Consider the following 27595-nt stretch of genomic DNA (forward strand, 5'->3'; position numbering starts at 1 on the left):
TGATGATGATTATGATTAAATAAACTCCATTGCAACAATGTTTATGTACCGCGTTCCATACATATATTGAATGGTTGACTGAGTAACAGGTGGTCTGTACGTGAACTCGAAACGTACTTCGAAGGCCAAGGCACTGTATCAACACAAAAACATGCAATGTGAATGCAGCTGATTAGTGACAATTCCTTCACTAGACGCTTTTGGCAAACCTGTTCTGTAGTGTAACTAAGCCCTACAGTTACATTGTATTTGTAAACATCTAAGGATAAGATGATCATTTGAGGGAGGCCAAGACTTTTCGGTGATATTATAGTGTTGTACGCGATTGTCCTTACTTTTAGGTAAATATTCGTAAGTATTTACTCAACTAGGTGCTAGAAATCAGTAGGCCAGTAGTAGTAGTAATCGAACTAGGGGCCTAGGCTAGTCCTACTGTAGCTCTAGCACAACTTACAAGACAAGTTTCTAAGTTTGTTGGCCTATGATTATTATGCAATGTATCATGTAGGCTAGCTCTAGGCCTATCTAGATTAGTACTAGTTAGCCTAGGCCTACCTGTTTTTGTAAAGTGTCCCACAGTACAGTATCCACTATCTGGGTAGGTAGTCCTAACGTAGGCTATAACGAACAAAAAATAGTCATTGCCAAAAAGAGAAAGAAAAGCTGTTGTTTTATGCCAACTGGAAGTATTCCTGTAGTTGGCCAGAAATTCAAAATGGTTTCTGATTTTTTTGGTTTCTTGAGTTAAAAAATGTGTTGGGTGTTCCAAATATTGGTTAATTGTTGTAGGCATTGGACTAATTCAACAGTTTTTGCAATTAATCTATAAAAATCCAACATTAATTTTAAAGTTGTTTTTCTTTCTCTGGACGGATATGATCAAAATTTCAGGTATTGTTATACTGTAGGTAACATATTTTTTTTGTCTGGTGGTAAGGATAAGTGTATTAGAACTTCCTGATTCACTGAGATTTTGACAACCAAAGAAAAGAATGGACCGTTTGGGTTACTGTGGACTTACATTACCTATCCTGCTACTGCAGACTAGGGCTACTGTAACTTAGGCTCAAAAGTTGTTAGCCTACTTTACTTACTATTTTAGGCTAACCTAGTAGCTTAGGCTATTAGCACTAGGCCTACCAGGTTTAGGCCAAACTTAAGAATTTCACATACTAAAATTCAAGTTCCCACTTCAGCACTTCCCATATCAATTACTGTATTGCAATAAAACTTTACAGTAGGCCTATGTTCTTAATCATGTCTCATTACCTGCAGAAAAATGTAAACTACCTTGTTTGTCTACTGGCAAACAGCAAAATCCACTTGCAAACATGTAGCCTGACTGTAGACTATCATCACCAACCCAGTCATAGGCTAGCCAAGATGTTAAGCCTAGTATTATTTTCAACTCAAGTGATTAAAATTATAGCATGTACCAAACAAGACCTCATCTTTTGCTCCTAATATTGACTAATTAAATGAAAGACTTATTCAATGGTGGAAGTGACTATAAGCTGCTGTAGGGTAGCTATCCAAGCCTTGGCATAGATGTTCATTTTGATGCATTCTTCAGGATACCCTCCCCCACCCCCCCCTTCCCTCAAATCATGAATTTGACACTAAAAAATAAATTGGCTACAAAAGGGCCAACCTTTGGTAGGGAAAGTACCATTGCATTGTGTGATGATAGGCGTTCCAAAAAAATACTAATTATCTGATGATAAGATAAAGAACTTATAGTGGAACTGCATTATGGAGAAACATAAATACCGTAGCCAAAGTTAACCTGCTTTAATTTGTCTTTAACTGTGTATTTCATTGAGAGTAGATATACTAACACTATATCAATAGTTTAGAGGTTGTCCAGGCATCACAAGCTGTAGTATTTCAACGGGACTGTACTTTGTGCAATCATCCATTTAGGGATTGTCATGTAGACTGCAAACTTAAAGTGGTGACTTAATTAAAATCAATTTCAAAGCTGATTTTTAGTGTACCAGTTACTGCGGTAACAGTGCTTATGAAAGGCATTCCCCATCATTTCAAAGCAACAATAGTTCCATACGTGTGCATTGATACAGCTCATTCATTCTGTTCCTTACAGTTTTAATTTAGTTCAAAATTTACAAACTTCCTATGTTTGGAATTTACTATAAATAACATGAACTTCTTTGCATTAAAAAGGGGTTATATTGGGGAAATCCCTGAGATCTCATTGACAAAGGAGTGGGCTGGATACAGGTCACATAATTTGAAGGCGTACGGTGTTTAAACAACTTGATCCAGAGTACATATGAACATAAAATGTATGCAAACACAGTAGAAGCCAAGCATTCCCAAGTTGTGCGCAACTTTAAAGGAAAACTTTAAAATTTTGTGAGAAATATCTTTTGCCAGATTTCCTACCAAATAATGAATGTACTTTTATATATATATCTCCTTCATTATACAGGACCTATATCCAGAGTTATGATTCTACTTTTTTAGGATTAGTAGAAGCACAGAGATGGATCAAAGGCAACGTCAACTAGTCGCAAAGTTTGTCCAAGAGACCAATCTGGATAGAGAACTTGCCGTTGATATCCTCGCAGGTACTGCACAACATGTCTCTTTTTTAAAGCAGATTTGAGTTAAAACATTTGGGTTTTGGGTAATCGGTGCTCAATTACCATCGTTAGAGTACTTGTACCATGAGAAGGTCTGCAATAAATTGAAACATATCATACAAGACCCAACACACCCTTTGTTTCAGCACTATAATTACAACCGCTCTGGACTGCGTTTATGCCCACCACGTACACTTAGGGGCCGCTACAGATACTCATTTGTGCCTAACTCTATCCATATGTTTAATTCACAAGTGAGAGATTAGGTTCTTATTTGTAGTCACTTGCTGTATATATGTTTGTATTACTGTATGTGTATCGCAGTCTATTGATACATATACTATTGCTTTTTTTTTTTTTTTCGTTTACCACCTGTGTAAGCCGAATTTCCGATTGGGGACAATAAATTCAAATTCAATTCAATTCAAGTACCATTAACAATCAGAAAATACATAACTCAAAAAGAGAGTCCAGGTTCAGATTTCATCAGAGTTGAAGGACATAGGAAAAGTAAAAAAGTGACCACAATCAGAGTATACATTTAAATTTAGTGTTTGTAGCATATATCTTTTATAGGGAAATCTGTTGACATCAGCCTCCGTTTGACGTACAGTATAACAGTACAATTATGGGAGGAATCTTTTGGTGTTTGAAAGAGGGCATTGACGGTGCCTCATAATTTCACTCGGGGGTGTGGGGGTGGGGAGTAAATTTTAATGTACTGTGGATTAAGCAAATCATTTGTACCTTTTCCAAGGGTTCTCTAGTTCTCTACCAATGGGGATTTTAGAATATGAGAAGATTAAATAATTAAATAAATTAAGATGTAAAATCACAATTTGTGGCGTAGCAAACAGTTCGTCAATTTGCCATTTTTAATAGTCAGTACTGTCCAGCAGTCAAAGTAATGAGTGAATGACGATTCTTACAAAGAACATTATTTCATCTGTTAAAGGTTTATTTTCTTCTGATCATTTCTAAGGTTATTGAATATTTAGACAAGTTTCAAATATAAGTGATATATATAAAGATTGTATGCAATCATATCTGTGTGTGCGTAGACTGAACAATAGCAGCTAACCTTGCATTGTAACATCTCATTATTAACCCCAGGATGATCGGGAAGGACACAATTAAAATGCATTAGTGAGGCTTGGTCAGCTGTAGTACACAGCTACTGTAACAGTGTACAGTGTTTAAAGGGAGGAAATTATGTTGAATAAATTAAAGCAAATGTTAGAAGTCCCACTGTCATCCAAGGTGCTCTCTGTAGTACACTACTGTAAGTGTACAATGTTAAAAGGGAGGAAATAATGTTGGATAAACCAAAGCACGTGTTAGAAGTCCCACTGTCATCCAAGGTGCTCTCTTTAGTGCATTACTGTATGTGTACAGTGTTTAAAGGGAGGAAATTATGTTGAATAAACCAAAGCATATGTTAGAAGTCCCACTGTCATCCAAGGTGCTCTCTGTACAGTAGTATGCTACTGTAAGTGTACAGTGTTTAAAGGGGGGGGGGGGTAGATAATGTTGGATGAACCAAATCACATGTTAGAAGTCCCACTGTCATCCAAGGTGCTCTCTGTAGTATGCTAAGGGTGTGTTTTAAAGGATACCATTGTACTGGATAAACCAAAGCATTAAACGGAGCTAATATTGAAATTGATTTTAGAATTGTTTTGATTATTCTGTACTGAAAACCCAGCACAATGCAGTTTGTGAGCTTGCAAAAGCTGATCTAATTTGGCATGTGAAAATCAATTAGTATTCATTTTGGAAAATAAGATATCTGGGTGGATGTCCCTGTTTATCATTTGCAATCTTCATTTTGTGCATGGTCATGTTCTGGTCCTTTGTGTTTAGAGGTTCAGTAAATCTGTGTGAACCTAATGAAGTTTGGTTTTTGTCCATTTTATATTATCTTTGTAAATAATAATGTTGTGTATGAATTGTAGATTTGTCTGATAGTTTCCTTAACCTCTCTAAAACATTACATTTTAATATATCGTTGTAAACCTCTCTAAAACACTACATTTAATGTATTGATTTTTGGGTCACTAAACAGGAACAGAATGGAATTACCAGACTGCAGTGCAAGTATTCAACAGGATGCTGAAGACCAATGATCGTAGGCTCAGTTTCTCAAGTCCTCCGAGTAAACCCACTCAGGCCATCTCTAATCACAAGATTATAGATGATCCTCCCCCAAAATATGAGAGGTCACCTCGTCAATCTCCAGGTAACTTTTTTTTTATGAGGAAGGTGGAGTTGGCAGATTTGTTTCTATCCAAAGGCTGATATATGGTATGACCAGTATGAGGTACGTACAGTACAGTATGAGGTATGGCGGCTACAGACACAGTATGTGGTATGACTGCTATGTACAGTACGTAGTATGGCCACTATGTACAATACAAGGTATGACAGCTATGTACAGTACATGGTATGACCGCTACGTACACTGCGTGGTATGGCCACCATGTACAATACGAGGTATGACAGCTATGTACAGTACATGGTATGACCGCTAGTACACTCCGTGGTATGGCCACTATGTACACTGCGTGGTATGACCGCTAGTACACTGCGTAGTATGGCCACTATGTACAGTACAGGATATGACAGCTATGTACAGTACATGGTATGACCGCTACGTACACTGCGTGGTATGGCCACTATGTACAATACGAGGTATGACAGCTATGTACAGTACATGGTATGACCGCTACGTACACTGCGTGGTATGGCCACTATGTACACTGCGTGGTATGACCGCTACGTTCACTGCGTGGTATGGCCACTATGTACACTGCGTGGTATGACCGCTACGTACAGTGAGTGGTATGACCGCTACGTACACTGCGTGGTATGACCGCTACGTACAGTACGTGGTATGACCGCTATGTACAGTACGAGGTATGACAGCTATGTACAGTACATGGTATGACCGCTACGTACACTGCGTGGTATGACCGCTACGTACAGTGAGTGGTATGACCGCTATGTACACTGCGTGGTATGACCGCAACGTACAGTGCGTGGTATGACCGCTATGTACAATACGAGGTATGACCGCAACGTACAGTGCGTGGTATGACCGCTATGTACAATACGAGGTATGACCGCTATGTACAGTACATAGTATGACTGCTATGTACAGTGGGAGGTATGATCGCTACGTACAGTACGTGGTATGACTGCTACGTACAGCACGAGATATGACCGCTATGTACAATTCGTGGTAATCTTTTATTGCAAACGTGTTTTTGAGTATTTATGTATTGACCACACTTACTGCAAAAGTCCTAATTTATCAATCTTTTCTTCCTCATTTGAAAAATTTGATGCAGTCACTCAAAATTGATTAATGTGAAAGGACACAAAACCAGGGTGCAACAAATCGTAAAAGAATGTAAAATCCATGGAATTTGAAAAGCAACATACATGTGTGATATAACACACATTTACAGATTGGCAAATGAAACGTCATCGTCGATTTTATTGTATCTTGCCATACATGATTCTAGTACCAAGTGCTACCCTTTCTGTCCTTGAAGGATCACCAGAGGCTAGACCATTGCATAGAGGAATATCCTACGCTCATCTCAAAGCCACGAAGGGAGGGAAGACCCTGAAGTTACCTGTCACTGTCGTGGAGAAAGATGAAGCAAAGGTGGATTCCCACGGTTACTATTTCATGCTCCCAGACCTACGCGTCCTCCCTTCAGAACTCAGTCAAATCATCAAGGAAGATCTGTTAGATATGGGAATGATGAAAAATCTTCAGAAAAATGGTGAGAGAGTATAAAACAACCATGTAAACATTAAATGTATTAATTTGAAAAACAGGTTTTTGCTGTTTACTCAACATCAAGAAATTGTATCATGCTTTCCTACAGCTGAAAATTCTGTCAAGCATGTTACAGTGTTCCTGTTTGTTAAGCTTTCTATGCATGATTCAAAAATTCAATGATAGTGATTGGTCAATATAGGGGTTGGTTATGTGTCAAAATTATGCAAATTGTGGTCCCCAGAATAAGGTGACCATATTTGCCTGACTGGAATCAGGGACATTTATTGTGTGACTGATATGGGGGAGGGGTCTAAGGGGAGGGGTGTCCCCCTGAAAATTTTCAAGTGCCTAAGGTGCTTAGATGTAAAATGGTGATACTTAGAAGCACTTTTCAAATCAACTTTATTTTCAAAAATGTAGCTTTTTCTTAGATGAAATTTACTTACTTTACGAAGGAGTGCTAGGCTAGATCGATCTAGCATATTCCACTTTACATTGGCCCACCTGAAATACTGGTTAGTTCCGTTCTGCGACTGCACACTTGACTAAATTTTGTTTTTACAATTATTTTACTAATAATGTGGGATATTTTCGACATTCCTGAACATTTTGACGAATCGGGGACATTTTCGGGGACACTTGCTCATCAGGGACAGCACACTGTAATCAGGGACTGTCCCCAAAAATCGGGACGTCTGGTCACCTTACCCCAGAACCCTGTTCTGTGACTCCAGTAAGAAGGCCTCTTTTTGGGTTTGCTACTTGGTTATGCTATATAGTCAGATGCACAGACAAATATGTAGTTGAGAATACCAACAGGATTAAGTATGAACATGTATTAAAGCAATTTATGAACAGATATGAAGCAATTATGCAAAATATGTATTTTTTTATCTTTTGAAATTTGTTTTCTTCATATTATCAGGTCACCTGAATTGGTGGACTTCTGCTAATACTTGTTCCCCTCTGTACACCATGACAACATCAGGGGATGGTAATTGTTTATTGCATGCTGCCACTCTGTGTAAGTACAGTTAATCTATCTATATCAAATAATATAGATTTTAGGTTAAATCCCACAAGAATTATTTACATTACATATATCTCTTAAAAGAACACGTTTAAGCTGGATTTCTCATTTCTGCCACCCGTGACAGACCGTGCGGTAATATTCACAGATAATAGGATAGCCATCCATTTAACTGAGAGATATTTTGCGATGACAAAAATATGAACTTACTTTCCTTTTTGTTGTTATCCACACAGCAATATGGGGTATGCACGATAGAGAGCTGACTTTACGCTCAGCCTTAAATCAGGTCTTGACAGACGAGAAGTTCACCATTAAAATGAAAAAGATACAGCGTAGATGGAAGAGGCAACAGATGCAAGTCAACCAAGAGGTGAGCACATTTACCTCCTCCAGAACAAGAACAGTCCTTCACTCCCTGATTCTTCCTCTCCCAATCCTCACCCCCTGATTCTCCCTCCCTCACACCCGATTTTCCCTCACTTGCTGATTCTCCCTCTCACCATTCCACCCCTCAACCCTGATTTTCCATCCTCACCCCCGATTCTCCCTCACCTGCTGATTCTCCCTTTCACTATCCCATCCCTCACTCCCTGATTCTTCCTCCCTCACCCCCTGATTCTCCCTCCCTCACACTTGATTCTCCCTCACTCCTGATTCTCCCTCTCCCACCCGTCACTCCCTGAATCTCCATCCCCCCTGTTTCTCCCTCCCCCACAGCCTGTGTCTTTATAATACGCCTCAGGTCACCTCTGACCCCGAGGATGCCTGGAAGAAAAGTTTTGATTCTGAAAGCGATTACGCCACAAGTTTGACATTTGAGCTCAAGTCACACTGCTAAAAGTGTCCTTTGTGCTGTAGGTTTGATTTGAAGCTGGAGGTTTTTTACTTGATCTGGGCCTGATACAAATCCAAGCCCAGTGTCAATCAGTAAAGGATGTTTTATGTTCAAAGTTAATTTCACGCTCTGCTATTTTTAGCGCAAGTTCCTCGAATGTTTTTCGTTGTAGCATATTTCCACCTTGATTGGTCCTCCTGTTTTTTCCTTGGACCTTATGGACACCCTCATTCTCAGCTTTGATTAAAATTATAAATGGAGATTTTAGACTTGTTAAGTTTTTCGATATCGGAGAAAACGGAGTGTGAAAAAAAATACCACCAAGGGCATCCCAACGCAGCCTCTAACAGTTTCTGTAACCCTCTTAGAAAACATGTAAAATGTGCAAAGCCAAACGAGCTGCAGATGGTTCTCGCAGTTTTATTACTTCCTCCTGGGGTTATCCATCTGTTACAAAGTCTCCAGCCATCTGCTCTGATTATCAGAGGGTACTTTGTTTTTGGAAAGATGGAATGAGCCGCGAGGAGAGAGAGTATACTTTTGATAATTGCTTCTTACAGTTTGCAGTTACCAAAAGTAATAAAAAAAAAATTAAAGTCAAACACTAAAATATAGACTGAACAAAATGCATCTTTAATATGTAAAATATTTTATGTTGCATGTTTGAAAAATTGCTATCATATTGAACCTATTGCTTTATATTCTAAAAATAGCCAACGTTTCTTAACTTCAAGGCAACCATTGAAGAGGATATCATTTTCTACCGTAATGGAGATTTTTAATACATGTATAATAGCTAATAGTCATACATGCAGAAATCCTACAAAATTGGTTTATTAGAAAAGATCAAAAGTAGAGATGGTTTGGTTTTTTTCGTTTTGACTGTCAAGTGGTTTATTTATTGTGACTGTTTACTCTAACCTCATACACAGTCAGGAAAGCATATTTTTGATCACAGACCATACAAAAGTTAGTTCAAACTAATCCCTTTTGCCCATATTTTGATTTGAGTTTGTTTGACTCTCGACAGCATTTTAGTTGGCCTTTAAGTATCGAGAATTGAAATGAAGTAAGTGAAATATGGAAGATTAATTCAAGGTGAACAAAAATCTGAAAGTTTATAAATCAAAGGATCTTCTCATATTTTTTGACGCTACTGTTGAAAACTCCTGTCTTCCTCCCTCCCACCCACCCTCCCTCCCACCCTCCCTCCCTCCCTCCCACCCTCCCTCCTTCCCAATCTGTTCTCTAATTCTCTCAATTCAATATATTCACAGCAATTAACCAGATATGTGAATTTAGTTTGTTCTTTCTTCTATTGTAAGGGCCTCCAATTCACTATTGTAGCTGAAACATGAGTCCCCGATGAAAGCATTAACATTAAGCCACTAATTTGGGGGGGGGGGGGGGAGGGGGCAAGGTGCAATGAACCACATGTTTACTAATAACTCACATTTTTGCAAGAAAGCTTTTATTAACAAAAACAAGTCCATTAGACTGGGGCTCTCAGCTTCAGAGTATGAAGAGATTTCTGGGGCTGCATCAAATATTAGCAAACACTTCTCTGCAAGAGGCAGGTGAAGAGAAGCCCATTTTGCATTTAATAAGGTTCCCTTGGAAAGATGTTATAAGAAACTGGAGAAAAAAAAATAGTACTAGCAGTATTATGAGTTTGCCCATTGAAGTTACTGAGATGGACATTTATAGTTTGACTTGTTCTTCGGTCATTCTGTGAGAGCCTCCAAGTATTATTGTAGAATGTTATTTACCTGTTGTGAAATAGATGCTAAAGATTGAATCATCATAATCATTCACTTAAAATTTTCTCATTTGACGTATTACAAAATGCTAGGTAATTAGTATAGGAATGTAGTTTACTGCACTTTTTCCTTTCCTCTGGAGTATTAAAAGCATCACAAAAACTGAGTCATAACAAACGGACTTTCTCTCTGTTTTGTATCGCTAGCTTGGTTTAGAGTACACAGCAGCTGAGTGGGAAACTGAATGGGATAATGTATTGAAGTTATCCTCCACCAAGCCAAGACACCATCGATCTCCAGGGAAACAGTTGGAGGAGGAGGAGGCCAAGTAAGTCTCCTTGTTGCAACACAGGATGTTTACATCCTCTTCCAGCACAAGCCAAATTGTAAACAGTTTTTGTAACTTTCAAAGGATACATGTATCGTAGTGTAAAAGTTGATTGAGCTTCAAAACTTGGTATGTACATCCTGGTTAATGAGTGGAAGAAAATTTAAGGGAAACTCCCAATCCTGCGGCTGAAATTGAGGGATATTCCTGCATCTGAAGTCGAGGGATACTCCTGCGGCTGAAGTCGGTGGATATTCCTGCGGCTGAAGTCGGTGGATATTCCTGCGGCTGAAGTCGGTGGATATTCCTGCGGCTGAGGTTGAGAGATATACCTGCGGCTGAAGTCAAGGGATATACCTGCGGCTGAAGTGGAGGGATATTCCTGCGGCTGAAGTCGGGGTATACCTGCGGTTAAAGTCGAGGGATATACCTGCGGCTGAAGTCGAGGAATATACCTGCGGCTGAAGTCAGGGATATTCCTGTGGCTGAAGTTGGGGGATATACCTGCGGCTGAAGTTTGGGGATATACCTGCGGCTGTAGGCAAGGGATATACCTGCGGCTGAATCAGTAATCAGTTAAGATATCTTGTCTGTTAGACTTCAGTTCAAACTAATGTAGCTGTACACTTCCAGCAACAGGTGGTTTGAAGTCTGCTCTGATCAAAATATCTCAAAAACTGTACACAATCAGCTTAAATTTGAAACAAGATCTTCTCCAGAAAAGAACAGTTTTCAGATTAGTATTATTCTCAGAAACAACAAACACTCATTTGTTTTGACAGCTCGATGTCAGCAGATGTCACATACGAGAGCCTGGAAGAAATCCACGTCTTTGTGTTGGCACACATCTTACTCCGACCGATCATAGTCGTCTCGGACAAACTGCTTCGTGACCAAAACGGGGAACCGTTAGCTCCGAACACCTTTGGTGGGATTTATCTACCTCTAGAGAGCCCTCCGGAGAAATGCTGCAGATCACCGATAGTCTTGGCCTACGATGCATCCCACTTCTGCGCTCTTCTACCGATGAATAGTACCAAGAAAAGTATTCCAAGTGAGTGATGTTTTTTCTTAGACCTTTTTTGCATGATTCATGAAGAATTCATGGTTAAGTCTGTATTTGAGTTGTACATAACTGTGGTAGTAATTTGTCAATAAGAACAGAATTAAGCTTAGCCTCATGAAGACATGTGGGTAGGATGAGTCCATCGTGGACTGGTTTCGTTCGAAACATGCTAGCTGGGTTTCAAAATGCAAATGATCAGTACGGACTTGACTCAGTGCGATGCAACTTGCACATTAATCAACCCTTCTTCTTCTACAATCTTTTACAGATATCATACCTATAACCGATGCAGGTAATAAGATACTCCGAGTACAGTTTGCAGTAGATCCTGGCCTGGCCTGGAAATTTAACGATTCAAAGAACATTGTCACTGAACTCACCTCAGAGGAGAACTTAAAACTGCTTGATAAGTATTTAGACCTTGTAAAAATTCCATCATCATCATCATCATCTAAAAGGTCGCTCGGCCAGGATAAAGTGACCGTCTCGGATTTCAATTCTCCGGATTTCATCATCGGAGTCGCTCTGTCGGACAAGAGGCATCCAGAGTACGAGAACCTGATCAAAGATTATGTCGACTCGGCTCGTAGAAAGTCTGAAAGGAGGAGGACTCCTGCAGCTTCCTCTTCTTCCTCTTCTTCTAAAGATGCAACAGATGGGTCGCATCCTCCATCTTATGGACAGGCGATGCAATCATTGAGAGGAGGAGGCGGAGGAGGAACTGGTGCCTCTAGAGTAGTGGCTAACCCATCAGCCAATCAGAGGTCAAGTAATCACACGAGCACCAAAGGTGGCCAGGTTACTAGTCCTTTAAATAGTGGTCACGCCCCTAATGCCCCCGTTTACACTAACATGACCGCCGGGTCCCAATCTTCTAGGAGTAATCCTCCACGTAGCCCCGGCACCAACAAAGAACCGAGAAGTGCCCGAACGGCGGGTAGCAGCCCTCAGCAATACAACGCAGTCAGTAATCCTCCACGTAGCCCCGGCACTAACAAGGAACCGAGAAGTGCCCGTACGGCGGGTAGCAGCCCTCCGCACTACAACGCAGTCAGTAATCCTCCACGAAGCCCCGGCACTAACAAGGAACCGAGAAGTGCCCGTACGGCGGGTAGCAGCCCTCCGCACTACAACACAGTCGGCAGTCCAGGGAAGAGAGGTCCCGCTAAGAGCGCGACACTGGGTCCCAGTGGCAACAGTAACGGTCCAGTCCCAGCCCCTAGAGGTGTCCTTCCCAGAAGAGACGTTTCAATGCAATGCAGGAATAAGGACTGTTCCTTTTATGGAACCGAGAAAACACAGTTTTATTGTACAAAATGTTATCAAGGTTAATCTTATGGAGAAAAAAAAAATTAATATTGATAATTTAACGATGAGGTCATAGGTTGTTGGAATGAGTTAAAATGTTGGCTCACATGCAAGAATATCTCAGTGACAGCAATTACTGAGATGTGATAGTTGATTCCATGGATGCAATTAGAATGCTGTGCTTTGATCGTATAAGGATAATGGTGAGGGGTAGTATAACAGTATTGCCGGTTTGACGCCCAGATCAAATATTTAATAATGAAGTTGGAAGAGAAGTTTTTTCTGGATTCAATTCGTAGATATGCAATTTTTTTTTTAAAAGCAAGAACAAATTTGTAAAGTTTATGAGTAACAATAAACTGATAAGAAACTGATATTATATTACTATAGAATATCGTATAAATAATGCAGAAAGCTGCCATATCATAAATGACATTCAGAATGAAATTTTGAATATTAAAGGCCTTGTTTTTACAATTGTTTACCTCTTCGTAAGATCATAAAATATCCTTTTAGGTAAATGTTATAGAATTTTACTGATATCTTTCCAAAAACTGATTTTCATGTCTCTCTCTCCACTTATGTTTTACTCCCAAATTGTTTACTCACATTGAAGAATTTTGACAGTATATTATTCATCAATTTGAAATTCAGCAATGTTAACCTCTGAGAGGTAATTTTCACTGCCCAGATTATCATTATACATGGTTGAAAATTATCTGCCTGAAGACAATGGCATTATTAAACTATTTATTCCTCTGGACAGAAATAAATATCTGATGAGATATAATGAGAAGATATTGGATATTTCTAATTTAAAAAATTTAATTTACTCGTGTAGAAAATAAATTTTATTTTTCTGTATTGCTCATTATTAACTTAGCATTTACTATCACTTTGCATACCTTTGACATTTGTTAGGGTTAGGTGGGGAGTTGAGGGGATTTAGAGGGGCGGGGGGGGGGGAGGGGGAGCTAAAGAAATCTGTGGGTTTACAGATATAATTGGTATTCATCTACTATAGACATTTACTTCCTTTCAAATTTTGAGCAAAACTTTCAATGTTTGATATGATCTCTGCCGTTTTGTTTTACAAACTTTAATATTTTATGATTTATTAGAATACTAAGCTATTATTAGTAGTTGAAACTAATGTTAAACATTAATGTAAGTCTACCTCTTTGTTAATTCTAACCTAATCAGGTATTCATCATTATCACTGTCATCTCAAAGAGAGACTGTTTTTTTAATTTATTTTGTTTTTTATAAGGAAACATATATGTCAAATGTTAAGTTTCTTTCTTTAATGTTGAGAAATCCATCAATTCTTAGAACATGTTTAATACCAATTGAAGATTCACCTTCTGTCACGGTGTTTGTAATACGACTATTGACATACCATGAGTAATGGGAACACACTTCACACCAAACCTGTTCCAATATTATGGTGCAGTTGTACGACTATTGACATACCATAAGTAATGGGAACACTTAACACCAAACCTGTTCCTTTCCATCACGGTGCAGTTGTACGGCTATTGACAAACCATGAGTAAATGGGAACACACTTAACACCAAACCTGCTCCTTTCCATCATGGTGCAGTTGTACGGCTATTGACAAACCATGAGTAAATGGGAACACACTTAACACCAAACCTGCTCCTTTCCATCATGGTGTAGTTGTACGACTATTGACATACCGTGAGTAATGGGAACACACTTTACACCAAACCTGCTCCTTTTCATAATGGTGCAGTTGTACGACTATTGACATACCATGAGTAATGGGAACAAACTTAACACCAAACCTGCTCCTTTCCATCATGGTGTAGTTGTACGACTATTGACATACCGTGAGTAATGGGAACACACTTAACACCAAACCTGCTCCTTTTCATAATGGTGCAGTTGTACGACTATTGACATACCATGAGTATCGGGAACACAACACCAAATCTAGTCCTTTCCAGGAAAATGTGGATAAAGGATAAGTGTATACTTAAGGGAAAGGAAGAGTGCAAAATGGACGCCTGCTAACATACTTACTAACATACTTTTCTGGTTCTCACTTAATTCTTGGACAAAATTTAAGTCACTTGCTCTACATAAATCAGATGGTGTGGAATTTTGAGCAAATTTTATGTCAAGGAATCACAAAGCCAACTTGCTTTCTGGTTTCCCTTCCTGAGATACAGTGCCTGTTAGCTTACATCAAACTGCTGACATTGTTTTTGATAAAAAAAGATAAAATTGGTTGATTGCCAACTTGAAGTTGTACATCACTGCTACTTGTCTTGTTTATTCTCTGAAAATGATCTGTTTAAAGCAGCTGTAAAGAATTTGCTTATTTATGTTATAGAAAAAGGAGTCTAGAAAACTTTGTTTTATAAATAAAGACATTTGGTGTTATTTTGTTTTTATTATTAGAGGTTTTATTTTTGAGAAGCATCAATGAGTTTAACTGTTTTTCTACTTTAAGGCTTTTCTTGGTTCTTCCATAATTCATATTCCTTCCTGTAAATATGATTTCTCGCTATGTTTTTATTTATTTTTAAATTTAAATAGGTAGTTTTAAGTTATATTATCTACAGATAAGCGGTTTCATTTTGCATGAAATTGAGGTTATGGGTAACGTGATTCAGTATTGCCCCTCAATAATTATACTTTTATCTTTTAATTGTTGCCTGTTCGTGCTACTTCCATTTTTCTTTTTCATGAACGCGCCCATGATCTTTCTTATACGACACTGAATATATTAAATCTTTTGTGAATGTAATATGTTTGGTATATGCAAATTGTGTTTCTTGAAAGTGTCTCTCCCCCCCCCCCTCTCTCCCTCCTCCTCGATCCCTTGCTCAACCCCATCCTCCATCCCTCCCTAGCTCAATCCCTTCCTCCCATGCTAAAGCACTTCCTCCATCCCTCCCTCGCTCAAGCCCTTCCACGTCCCTCATACACCCCTCATACACCCCTCCTCAGTCCCTCGCTCCACCCAGTCTTCTGTCCCTCCCTAAATAGATAGTACATATCATCAAGTCAGTCAATAGTCATTCGATTTCAACACTAAGTAACTGATACCCAGTCATCCAATCGATGTAAAAGCCAACTTTTTTTATTGACAATATTGGATGTCAAAACGAATTCGTACCCGTGATTAAAAACATACAGTGTGAATGGCGAACCTAATCTGAGTGACAGTTTGGGTGATTCTGTATAGGACTGATATATGATCTGAGGCTGAGTGAGGAATGGTGAACCTAAAGAGAGTGTCATTATGTTGAGTCTGTTTAGGATTCGTTTCCATGCTTGAGGAAATATGACAACATGTAGATCTTGGTTTCCCTTTTTTGTCTCAATTATGATTGAACACAAAGTTTTATTTACATATATATATACAGTGAAGAAACTATACATCCGTTTGAAATGGGTAACTTTTCGACAAACAAAGTCAATATTATTTATTATTACATGGGAATTGAACAATACCCCTGAACCATGGCAACAGGGAATTAGTTACTTACCTGATATTTAAACCAAAATGATATTAAAGAGAAACAAACTGTTGTCCAAATGAAAAGGACACACAGCAGTTTTACAAGTGAATAGCGCCTCTTCTATCGTATATTACAAAAATGTCACAGATTTCACGATTGCTTCACAAACCCTCTAAACAGTTAATCAATCCCTGATCAATCAATCCTGATCAAAATGGTTTATCAATCTGTGATGTTTCCATCATCGGACAGAAAGTTTCAAAACAGCTGATTTGATATCAAACTTGAGAAGTCAGTGAATGAACTGCATTTTTGGTGTGGGAATCAAATCCCACTTGTGAGGAGAAACTTAAATAGATATCCCTGTGATAGACAATGATTTGGAAAGGCCCATGATCCCCCCCCCCTCCCCATCTCAATATCTTGTCCATAGCTAAAGATATGGTCGATTGACTGTAAGCTATTTTATACTGGTTTATGCTTAATGCTTTAAAGCAGCATTCAATTTGAAAGAGAACCAAAATTAATTGTTGATGTAGTCCATGTATCTGTTCCCCAATATCCAGTGGTCCAAAAATATCCAGTGATCCAAAAATCTAGTGGTCAATACCACTGGTCCAAATAAATGTGAATAACCTCCACTATTTTATAACTAAACGGCAGAACCAGTTATGAAGCTGGGAGTAAGCTTCACTTTACACACCCCTGTGTTAAAATGTCTTTCCTTCTCTGGGTCTGTTATCTTCCTTTTGTTAACCATAACAAATAGAAACATGTACATTTCCTACTTTTACTCAAAAGCCTCGTTTCTGTGTGACCTCAGTAAATATACAGACCATACATAACTACAACATGTTCGCCATGACCTATAACCACATCAGTCCCCACACATGGAACTTGAAGTTAATAATACAAAACCCAAACCTAAAATAGTCCCCACACATGGAACTTGAAGTTAAAAATCAAAAACCCAAACCCACAACAGTCCCCACACATGGAACTTGAAGTTAGTGATCAAATGCAGTCCTCACTTCCCCAACCCCTGTTTCTACTCCCCACCCCCTCCCCTTTCACCCTAGTGAGTGGAATGTCTCAACCATCTATAAACATAAAGTATCAAATGACATAATTCTACATCCATTTTAGTACTACATATTTTATGAGTATGTATCTTGATGACTGTTTGCTTCTAGGAAAGTTTCAAATGAAAGACTAAATCTTTCCTTCATGCCCCCCCCCACCCCTGTGCTCCCTGCCCATACCAAGGAGACAAACTTTCTTGTTGGTCCATGTTAAGAACTATAAACAATAACAAATAGAGTGACTTTTCAGATCCAGATCTTTTTTCATGGAGGTCCCTTCCATTTCAATTTGCGCCCCTTTTCATGGTGGAGGCACCTTCCATTTCAATTTGCGCCCCTCTTCATACAAGGCCTTGAGTTTTTCCTGCCAGGCCTGTTCATCTAGTCCTCCGTTGCTGTGATTTAAGTAATAATGATATAGTTTGACCGCAGTGCAGGCATCCTCTGTACTGTCGTGGGTCTCAGACTGGATTCTCAAGCCTTCTGAGAAAACAGAATGACAGAAATAAGAGAAAGTTTAAACTGTACAAAAGAAAACAACACTTTCATGTTATTTTGTCTGTTAATCTTTATCATAATAGGCAAGAAATTAAAGGTGTCATTAGTATTATCTCAAAAAAAATAAATTAAAAATATCCCTAAATTGCTGAAAGTTTCAAAAAGCGCTTTCCTATTGTTTGTGACCCTCTAATTGAATCCCAGAAATTGACATTTTATTAAATAATATTAATCAATATTTCAGTGAATGAAAATGATATTAGAGTGGCAACAAAAATGCCTCCTGAGTTTATTTATTTTTAACAGACTGTTCAGCACACAGGTGGCCATTACTGGTGATTTTTTAAACAAATATCACAAACTTGAATATGTCAAAAATAAACACACGACATCATCTAAGTGAATAAACAAAATGTTTTGTCCACTTTGTGCAGCATTAACAAGAGTTATTTAGTTGATAACATGTGAGGACAAGCAGAAATGATTAAAGGAAAGAAAACAAACAAACAATACACAATGCTCTGATTGGAATGACAGATGTTTTCTATTGTTTGTTGTTGTCCAGGTATGAGATATATTAACAAATTATGTTAACAAGTTATGAGACTGACAATACAAAACTACTACAGCAGTAACAATCCAACATAATCCTACATCAACAAAGACAGTGGATTTAGAGTCTGTTGTATCAACCCTCAACTCTGCTATCCTCCCCATCCCAACCTACACCCTACTCCAACATCACTCCTACACCGCCCAACACTACACAAACGTCATTCCCACACAAAACACCAGTACTATGTCAATATCACTCCAACAACACCCAACACCACTCCCACACCACCCAACACCAGCACTATATCAATATCACTCCCACACCACACCACCCAACACCACTCCCACACCACCCAACACCAACACCACTCCAACACCACCCAACACTACACAAACATCACATCATACCAACATACAAACATGCATCACATACATCATACCACATCATACCACCCCATACACATGACACCAGTACATTGTTAACATCACTCCCACACCACCCAACACCAATACACTGACAGATAGCCCCTCAGTCTTATCCTTTGCTACTTACAGATATCGCTTTGAAAAACTATAAATAAAACGCCTCTTTCTACCTACCAAGAAAATACCAAGCCAGGAACCTTAGAGATACTATCCTTTGAGTGGGCAAGTTGTATAAATGAGCAGTGTCAATAATTTTATTGTGAGAGACCTGTGGAAGAAAACATCATGTATTAGAGTACGAAGAAAATGTTAAAATGTCTAAACCCAAGTTCAACCACCCGTTTCACATAGTATCATACAATAATATTGTACCATAATATATAACATGAAACATACACAACAATATTGTAGCATATACAGTAGTGTTATATGGTACCAATGATATATTATGATAACAATGAGTTATTATTATATTTCTAAAAGTACACTAGTATTGTAACTAGCATCGTTAATCAGCTGGTTCTAACTTACCAACAGATTTATGACTCGGAAGTCTTTCCTGAGTCCATGTCCGACAAACGTTGCTCCACAATCCACCAGATGTCGAAGTTTCAGGTAGGTCACCTTCAGTGTTGTCAAATGCTTTTGGGAAAGCGTAGCGTCCAGATCTCCGGGATGTATTCCAGAGAAACGAGTGAGATAATCCACCACCTGTACCAGAATGAATAGAACATCAAATAATGCATTAATGGTATACCAGTAGAAGACCAAGTGAGGTAATCCACCACCTGTACCAGAAGGAATAGAACATTAAATAATACATGAATGGTATCCTAGTAGCAGACCAAGTGAGGTAATCCATCACCCGTACCAGAATGAATAGAACAGTATCTGAGAATGTGCTCACTGACAGATGCTGAGGTATAATATCCTCTGTCAGATGGGAGGTATTTATATGTCTCTTGCTGGGAGCAGGAATGGGTGTGGCAATTACATGCCTGCCTCATAATTATCTGCATACTCATGAAAGAGAGAAGGCTTCATGTAAGTCTGTGTTTCCAAATGAGCTTCTGTTGGTTTCCTAACCTTTTGGATTCACCAAACTAGACTAAGCTATAAATACACTTTTGTAAATTGATATTTTTTACCTGTTCTTGAGTGGATATGTAGTCGTCTATGAATGCTACCATGTTCTTCTCGTCTCCGCCTCTCACACAGGTTATCCTCGCCACTGACATTTGACTTGGTTTGATAGTGGAACGAGTTCCATCGCTACGAATTTCAGCTTCCTCCTACAAAGGTTGAGAAAATATCATTCACCCAAAAAGCTATCAATAGATTTCAATTTTTCTTCTTAGCTCATATAATTAGGAGTTTTTATTCTACTTCACAAACCACAGTTGCATTATTGACACTAACAAACAGATACCATCATCTAAGCTCCTTGAAACTAAAAACAAACTTGTTGGACATTAAATTGCATCATAATGATTTTGAGAAAACTAATTCTCGCAGAAAGGCTTAATTGTTCCACTTTTTACCATCTATGCCAAAGCTATTTGGTTATATCATAATGTTGAAATGTATTCACTTCCATGACTTATATAAGTTTATAATGCAACATTTTCATGTTATGATGGCATTTGGTCATTTGGAGAAAGATTTCACAAACTTCTTTGTGTAACTTTACATTGAGATACTTAGTGAGTTGGGACATAACTCATTTAGACTGTGCTTATTAATTGAATCATTCATGATAAACATAGGCCGACTCACTTAACATTTGCTGATTTAGATTGTCATACACACATCAGTATCATTTCATAGTCAGGCACCACAAAGAATGTGGCCAAAGATCTGATTTGAATCAGCCTGGCGTTCATCAATACGTACCTTATTGAGAGACACAAACTCTGCGTCTAACCCGACTAAGTCACCTTCCTTGATGGCCTCACCTGGACCGAGGGGAGTGAATGTCATGTGAGGTTGGACAAAACTGTGTTCAGCTAAGGAGGCTCTGGGTTGTAGGATGCTGACTTCATTAGGGTTATGAACTGTCGAGACAGAGTCAAAATACTTTGAAATGCCGATCATTGCTAGCAAAAATTACATTAAAGAATGAACTTGGGGACAAAATAAATTCTTGTGTGTTGTAGACCATTACAAACATTGCTATCAACCCACAAGGTATTTCTATGAACCTTCTATAATGACCCTTTAAACAGCTGAGATTCATCAATAGACTATATACTGTAGCCTAACACACTTGATTCATCAATGGACTATATACTGTAGCCTAATACACTTGATTCATCAATGGACTATATAGCCTAACACACAGAATACTAGGTCAGTCCTTCAGAAACATAACTGGCAATCAGTTTTTTCCTGTTTTTCTCGGACTATAACATATCAAGACTAATATTTTGCCTGCAGTCACCCTTTAATTTGTTATTAAATGCTTTGCCTTAATTTTTCATATTTAAGACTTGATAAAGTAGATACTATTTAGATCATACTTTCTAATTTATTCTGTTATTTAGTAATAAATGCATGGAAGCATCCCTCAACTCCTGGATTTGGTTCATTTCATGTTATGTCAATGGACTGGTTGAATATATTGTTGGACAAAATACCACTGAACTGAACTGAGATTTGTACTTGGCCCTAACTCCTCTTTAATGGGTTATTCCAGAGACAGGCAACGTAAAACTTTTCTTGAAGTGAAGAAACCCTATTCCACACTGTATTCAAGTTGAAAGCCCCATTTTAATATCTTAAACTCGCAATATGGTTGATGGAAAGTAACCTGTTGAAGTTAAGATACTGGAGTACAATATGGAGTGGTCTTAGTATAGAAGGGACATGTCCCAACTGACTGTAATATTAACACAATCAACTGAATATGAACTTCCAAGAAAAGTGTTCTATGAATATTCATAGATGCAGACATGCATATCTTTGAAGTTCTTTTGGCATAACTATTATTTGATCGAGTAGCTTCTTACTTTCCAGGTCGTATTTCTCATTTATTCTGCTGTTTACAAAGTATAGAATGCACGGGACTTTCCAATCCATGTTGAAGTCGATCGCCTCCAACTTGTCGATTGACTCGATGGAGAAGTCATTGAATAAATACCACTGAGAATGTGTGACACCCTGATGAAATAGAAAACACATAATGATTGTATCAGCATCCTTATAGAAATGGTTTGACTATTTAAACCAGGAGTTCACTCAGTTCTTTAATATCTTGTTGATGTCACAATCTCTTGAATTTTTTATAAAGAGATTGCTGAAACCAACCCTGACAAAACAGGTCTCAAACTTTGCTCATATTTAAATGACACTGTAGAATATCAATCTAATTTTATACCAATCGTTCTTTTCAAAAACGTCCATGTTTGTTAGTAAATACTAATGTAAGAACTAACATTAAACTACATAGAATAAATTTGATCTGGGTTGCTTTCCTCTAAGTTTTTATAATGAAAAAGACCCCAGAAAGCCAATTGGCATGAAAATATTCAACAGTAACACTGCATACAAGATTTTTAACCCAATACTGACTTTAAGTTAGCATGCAGACCCACCCACCTGTGAAGTGCAAACTTCATCCAATATTTACAATATTTATTACGTTTGCTTCCAGTGCTAAAAACCAAGATCATATTTCCTTCTTTTTTTTTTCACAATTTTATTTATTCCGGTATAAATATAAATTTATAAATAGGATGAAAAGTACATAAACTGATGTGCTATGAAGATTTATTAATTTACCTCCTTTCTCTTGTGATAAGTGTTGCCAACATTGATATGTGCGAGCAGGTTTCCACCGGTCTTTGGATCCACGACATGAACCAAGCTGGCATGGAGAGAATACGGCAGGTAGCCTTCCTCTGCAGATTTCTACCGTGAGATAGGCAAAACAAAATAGGAATATATAATAACATTGAAATTGGATATATTTCAAGACAAAGACTGCCAGTTTGACATATAGTGAAATGGTCACAGAGACAGTTTGAGATCTGGAAATGAACAGGTTGGAATATTTAAAGATTTTTAGAGCCAATATCTGATTTCAAAATTTTTAATGAAGACAGGTTGAGCAGATACTTTCTATAAGCTAAATGGAATCTTACATGAGTAGTTAGAGGGGAAATCATTACCAAGAAAACAATTGCTAGTTGAGAAAAATGTTGTTCTATTTTAAGGATATTTATATTAGGCTGAAGACTTGAGTTAATCTACAAGTGACATCATAGGGTCAATTTTGCTTGAAGTTTCTTTGTTAATTTTTATTGATAAAGGTGATATTTTGCAAATGCTGTTTACTTCTGCTGTTAACATTACACAATACTATTAACATTATGCAATATTATTAACATTACATAATACTATTAACATTACACAATACGATTAACATTACACAATATGATTAACATTACACAATATTATTAACATTACACAATACTATTAACACAATACACAAAACTGCCATTTTTTCTATAGCATGCTGCTTGCTTTTAACACAAAAGTATGAACAAAGGATAACAAAGAGATATCACCTGCTAGTGACACTATGACATCACATACTGACAACATGGTGAACCCCTGAACTTTCAATTTATGATATGTCAAAACCGCTTAGAATTTATGTTTACCTGTTTTTGGGGAATTGTTCGTTACAAGGAACTTTTGCACAAAATAAATATATGATGGTTGGTTTCATTTGGATATCAACTCTTTTGACAAAATAGATAGTAATTATGCACTGTGTGAGTGCAATGGGCAAACACTGCACAATTCAGTCATCTACAAACATAAATTGGATGTATCATGCTCAGCAGTTTGTGACTACAAATCTTTAGTATATTCTGTCCAGTCTGAAATGATACAGAAAAATCATCAGGAATAATTTTTTGTTCCTTACGTCATCAGGGAATTCCTTAACATCCACCATACCATCCTCCTTCAACCTCATGTAAATCTTCAACGGAACCCACTTCACAGAATCTGACATGCTCGGTGGCCGCCTCCTTCAATCAAATCAAATAATAAAACAAGAGAATTCATGGCAGAACTTTGCTGGAAGCTGCAGTCATGGTGTTGTTTTCTATCTATACTGACACGGCAGTTATCTGCATATTTGGTAAAATTTATAAAATAATATATAATACAATATAACATATACAATATAATAAAACATGTGCATGTGTTGTGAACTGTTTCGATACTTCTAAAATTTAATTTGTGAGTAAAGATTTTTTCTTTGCATTTGCACGAAATTTTTTGTTGATTAATTTTACGAGTTTTTCATCACTGTAATACAGAAAAAGTTCTTGACTCGATATTATCTTAGCAAGATTAACCAAAACTGACAGAATGGTAACCTGCTTTAAGTCACTAAGAAAGAAATTACTTCAGGTATGTAAAAAGAATCCCAGAATCCAATTTTTGTCGTTCCATTGTGTGGGATTCTATTAACTGTCCAAAAAAAGTAAAAATGAAAATCATTTAATATTTACACACTTAGTTACTCATTCCTATCATTTATCATTCACAATCTCCTCTCACAACTATTACACATTTCCATTCCTTATCCATTCAAAGGCCTACCATAACATTGCCCTATCACCCTACCAACCAAATGAAGTATTTTATCATAACTCTGAAAAAGACTTAGCAAAAGACCCCTTTCTGGTAATTTGCTGTCAAGAAGTCCAATCCTTACTTTATTACAGGTTTTCCTCCATGGCCAAACTTGCAGTCGGATCTTGTGCAATCATCGCCAAATTTACAAGGTTTAACCCAAGTTTCCTCTACTATTGTCTCTTCAATTGTTTCCGAGTCATTCTGGATAAGAAAGGGGCAAAAATATGAAATTCCTCGTATATTTTAATCAACATAGTTTACACTTCATGAGCAAATGCTGGAATGTTACAAGAACAAGAAGAAACAACTGCTTACACTTTTATAAGATGATATCTGACGTCTTCGCGTAGCATGCTTACGTATAAATCCATCTCAGATTATATCATCGAGGGGAACTATCCACTTGAACACCGTATGAAGTTGTGTGGAATGCCATATAGAACACCATTAACGACCTAAGGTGACTTCTCAATTATTTCACAACCAAAACTGATTCAGTCAGACTGCCATCTGTTGTGGTACCACCAATAGTGGTCTGTGAAAGCTAAACTGCTTTGGATATTTAACAAATTCCAGGGTTTTCCCCCCAAATTTAATATCAAATTCCAAAGAGACTTACTTCCAGCTGTTTCCGCCAAAACATTTCATCTCCTTGAGTTTCAATGTGACAATTGATAGCTATAACATCTTGTAACCTCTGATAACTTCTCGTTTGGACCTAGTAGTTTTTAAAAATGAAAAGAAACATAAACAGGATAGCTGTAGAAAATGGTGCCAGAAGATTAACCATAGGGGGAGGAAACAAACATTTGCCTTTTACCTTTGAAAGATCTTACAATTGTTGAAACGCAGCCCATTGACTATGAGATATTAAAGGAATAGCAGCTCTTCATGTTTCTGCACATTTGATGACTTGAGCAAGTCTAAAACTTGTACCATTCAGCCTAATTCATTACTTTCCTGTTTCCTTGATGGAGACATATTTTGTAAAATGTTTTGTTCCAAAAAAAAACTATTGAAGGTTGTATTATTACTTAATGCCAATGTTAGTAAACTTATAGAGGGAAATATTTGGTAGTGATCAAATACGAGTAATTGTAACAAACTTGGTTTGATGGGATGTATTGCTGTACAATAAAACTAAAATGCAAGTTATGAGTTATAGAGATACTCACCGATGGCTGGTACTTCTTACAGTCCTCACAGAAGGTATAAGTTGACTGGTCTGAACACATACTCTTCTGAAGAACAGTTACAAAGTCAACTTTGTTAATTGCTTTGCCAGGAGCTGAAATCGATATAAATAAAGTGTTTGGTATAAACAAGAACATCATCCAACTAAATAAATTCAAGTCAAGGTACTTCTTCAAACAAGTTACATACCTGTAGTCACCTCCATGTTGGTAATATCTACTAATTAATCTATAGGTGATTATTAATCAGTCTAATGTTTTACAAGGGTTCATTTCCAAGAAACTTGTCTTGGCAAAGTCTTACATATAGGTCAATAATTATGAAAGATGGATGTTTTTTCTTCAGAAAAACAAAACGAACAGAACATACATTTCTTTCTCTCCTGTAGTCTCGTCTAAAATTTGTAACACGATCAAGATCACAAACTAAGGACTCTGATATATTGTTTTTATTTCTTTAGTATTTGGTTCCTCTCTAGGCCATTAATGTATATATATTTGGCCAGAATGTTTCCATAGTTCCCTAGCAACCAACCAACATGTTTTAAAAAATGTTGCTATCAGATTGTCTTAACTGAATAAAGAGGAGACAGTTTCTATCATGTTATTGACCCTAGGAGTAACATATGATTATAAAACCAGGACCATTTTAATCTGTCAACACCTTGAAATTGTGTTCAAGAATTCATGAATTACAATAGTTGCCCTAATTAAACCACCTCATTAGCTTGTTCCCAGGTGAATGTCATCTCTGATCAACAACCATACAACCTTTCATTGATTGGATTTAATTACTCCATCTTATGCAATACAAAATACAAACTCAAAACAAAAACTCTGATTGGTCTAGTAAACCATGATATCAAATTATACAACCTACAATCAACATGTTCAGTAAAAATCTTTACTTTCCAACCAATCATCTCCATTTACAACAGTGGCTCGTGTTATTACAACATATCCGTCCTTTTCAAATCGATAAATAAAACTTTCTATCATCAATAATACTGTATATTGTATTCAACTTTCTATGAGCAATAATATATTCTGTCTACTTCACAAGAATTATTTGCATAATAAGATATAATTTGTCTTACCAACAGAGGGATAGTTCAGTGTCACCACACTCGATGCTGAAACCCTCTCTGATTCCTGGGAGCAGGATCTGCACCTGCTCTTGGTATGGACTTGAGCCTCAAACATATCACCAACGGCCGATGGTTCCTGCCTATCTTTGCCCTCTTCATCCTTTGTAACGATGTTTGTCTCCTTGAGGAGCAAACATAGAAAAAGCATCATTATAGATTACGTCAATTTTATCAAGTTTCTCTTCTGTTTGTGATGATGAAATAAATTGTAAAACCTTGATTTTTAACTTGTGCACAATACGACAGCATCAAAAACATTCTCATACTCAGCTTCTCATAAAATCAACACAAACATGTCTGTCCATCTTTCCCACATTTCATTTCCCATTATGAATAATTCTTAGTAGCCAACATCATAAATATATCCAGCCATATTTGCATGGTTCAATATTTGAATACGTAGCTAATTTTCACATGATCTCTCAATGGTAGCATTTCTGTTGAACAATCTCATTCCAGTGTATCCCTCTTGACTTTGATGAACTTATAAACATTTTGCTGCAGTTGTTGTCACAGCTTTGGATAAAGCTTATGGTGATCATTTGTCCCAACAGTTTCCCTTTTGTCTCAATCTGTGCAGATTGGATTTGTGATATGAAGTAGAAGTCAATTTGAAACATTGCATTTTGAGTTTTGCCAATACAATTCCTGGCTAGGGTAGATTACACTAACAAACTGAAAAGTATCCCACTCAGGATGGTTGCAAAATATATTATTATACAGCAGTGAGACATAAACTGCAATCACAAAGTTATTTTGATGTGTTCCATCTCCTTTGTAGTTTTTTGCAAATCTTTCAAATATGTCACATTCT

The 27595-nt window shown here is 37.5% G+C and overlaps 2 protein-coding genes across 11 annotated transcripts in view; one reads left to right on the plus strand and one right to left on the minus strand.

Moving 5' to 3' along the window:
• The first annotated feature begins 164 nt into the window (after positions 1–164).
• LOC139979113 (OTU domain-containing protein 7B-like) lies at positions 165–17239 on the plus strand. 2 transcript variants are annotated; one of them, XM_071989801.1, is made up of 9 exons: positions 165–351; positions 2453–2591; positions 4672–4845; positions 6164–6400; positions 7325–7423; positions 7666–7802; positions 10234–10355; positions 11138–11409; positions 11690–17239. In XM_071989801.1, the coding sequence occupies exons 2-9, from the start codon at positions 2507–2509 to the stop codon at positions 12751–12753; spliced, it is 2190 nt and encodes a 729-aa protein (XP_071845902.1). In that variant the 5' UTR covers positions 165–351; positions 2453–2506; the 3' UTR covers positions 12754–17239. The 2 variants fall into 2 exon arrangements, with proteins under 2 accessions (XP_071845902.1, XP_071845901.1); XM_071989800.1 differs by having other exon boundaries at positions 165–341.
• LOC139979112 (PAN2-PAN3 deadenylation complex catalytic subunit PAN2-like) overlaps positions 13828–27595 on the minus strand; it is a 27641-nt gene continuing 13873 nt past the window's right edge. For 7 of the 9 annotated variants that reach the window (XM_071989793.1, XM_071989791.1, XM_071989792.1 and 4 more), the window contains exons 15-26: positions 26731–26902; positions 25616–25728; positions 25060–25158; positions 24520–24641; positions 23719–23824; positions 22566–22694; positions 21794–21944; positions 20679–20839; positions 19934–20077; positions 19317–19496; positions 18960–19053; positions 13828–17789 (exon numbers count right to left, since the gene is read on the minus strand). In XM_071989793.1, coding sequence (XP_071845894.1) covers positions 17608–17789; positions 18960–19053; positions 19317–19496; positions 19934–20077; positions 20679–20839; positions 21794–21944; positions 22566–22694; positions 23719–23824; positions 24520–24641; positions 25060–25158; positions 25616–25728; positions 26731–26902 — 1653 coding nt within the window. In that variant the 3' untranslated portion in view covers positions 13828–17607. The remainder of the gene's footprint in view (positions 17790–18959; positions 19054–19316; positions 19497–19933; positions 20078–20678; positions 20840–21793; positions 21945–22565; positions 22695–23718; positions 23825–24519; positions 24642–25059; positions 25159–25615; positions 25729–26730; positions 26903–27595) is intronic. The other 2 variants (XR_011797086.1, XM_071989799.1) reach the window with 2 other exon arrangements.

This window comes from Apostichopus japonicus, chromosome 13, assembly GCF_037975245.1.
Source record: "Apostichopus japonicus isolate 1M-3 chromosome 13, ASM3797524v1, whole genome shotgun sequence".
Classification (NCBI taxonomy): domain Eukaryota; kingdom Metazoa; phylum Echinodermata; class Holothuroidea; order Aspidochirotida; family Stichopodidae; genus Apostichopus; species Apostichopus japonicus.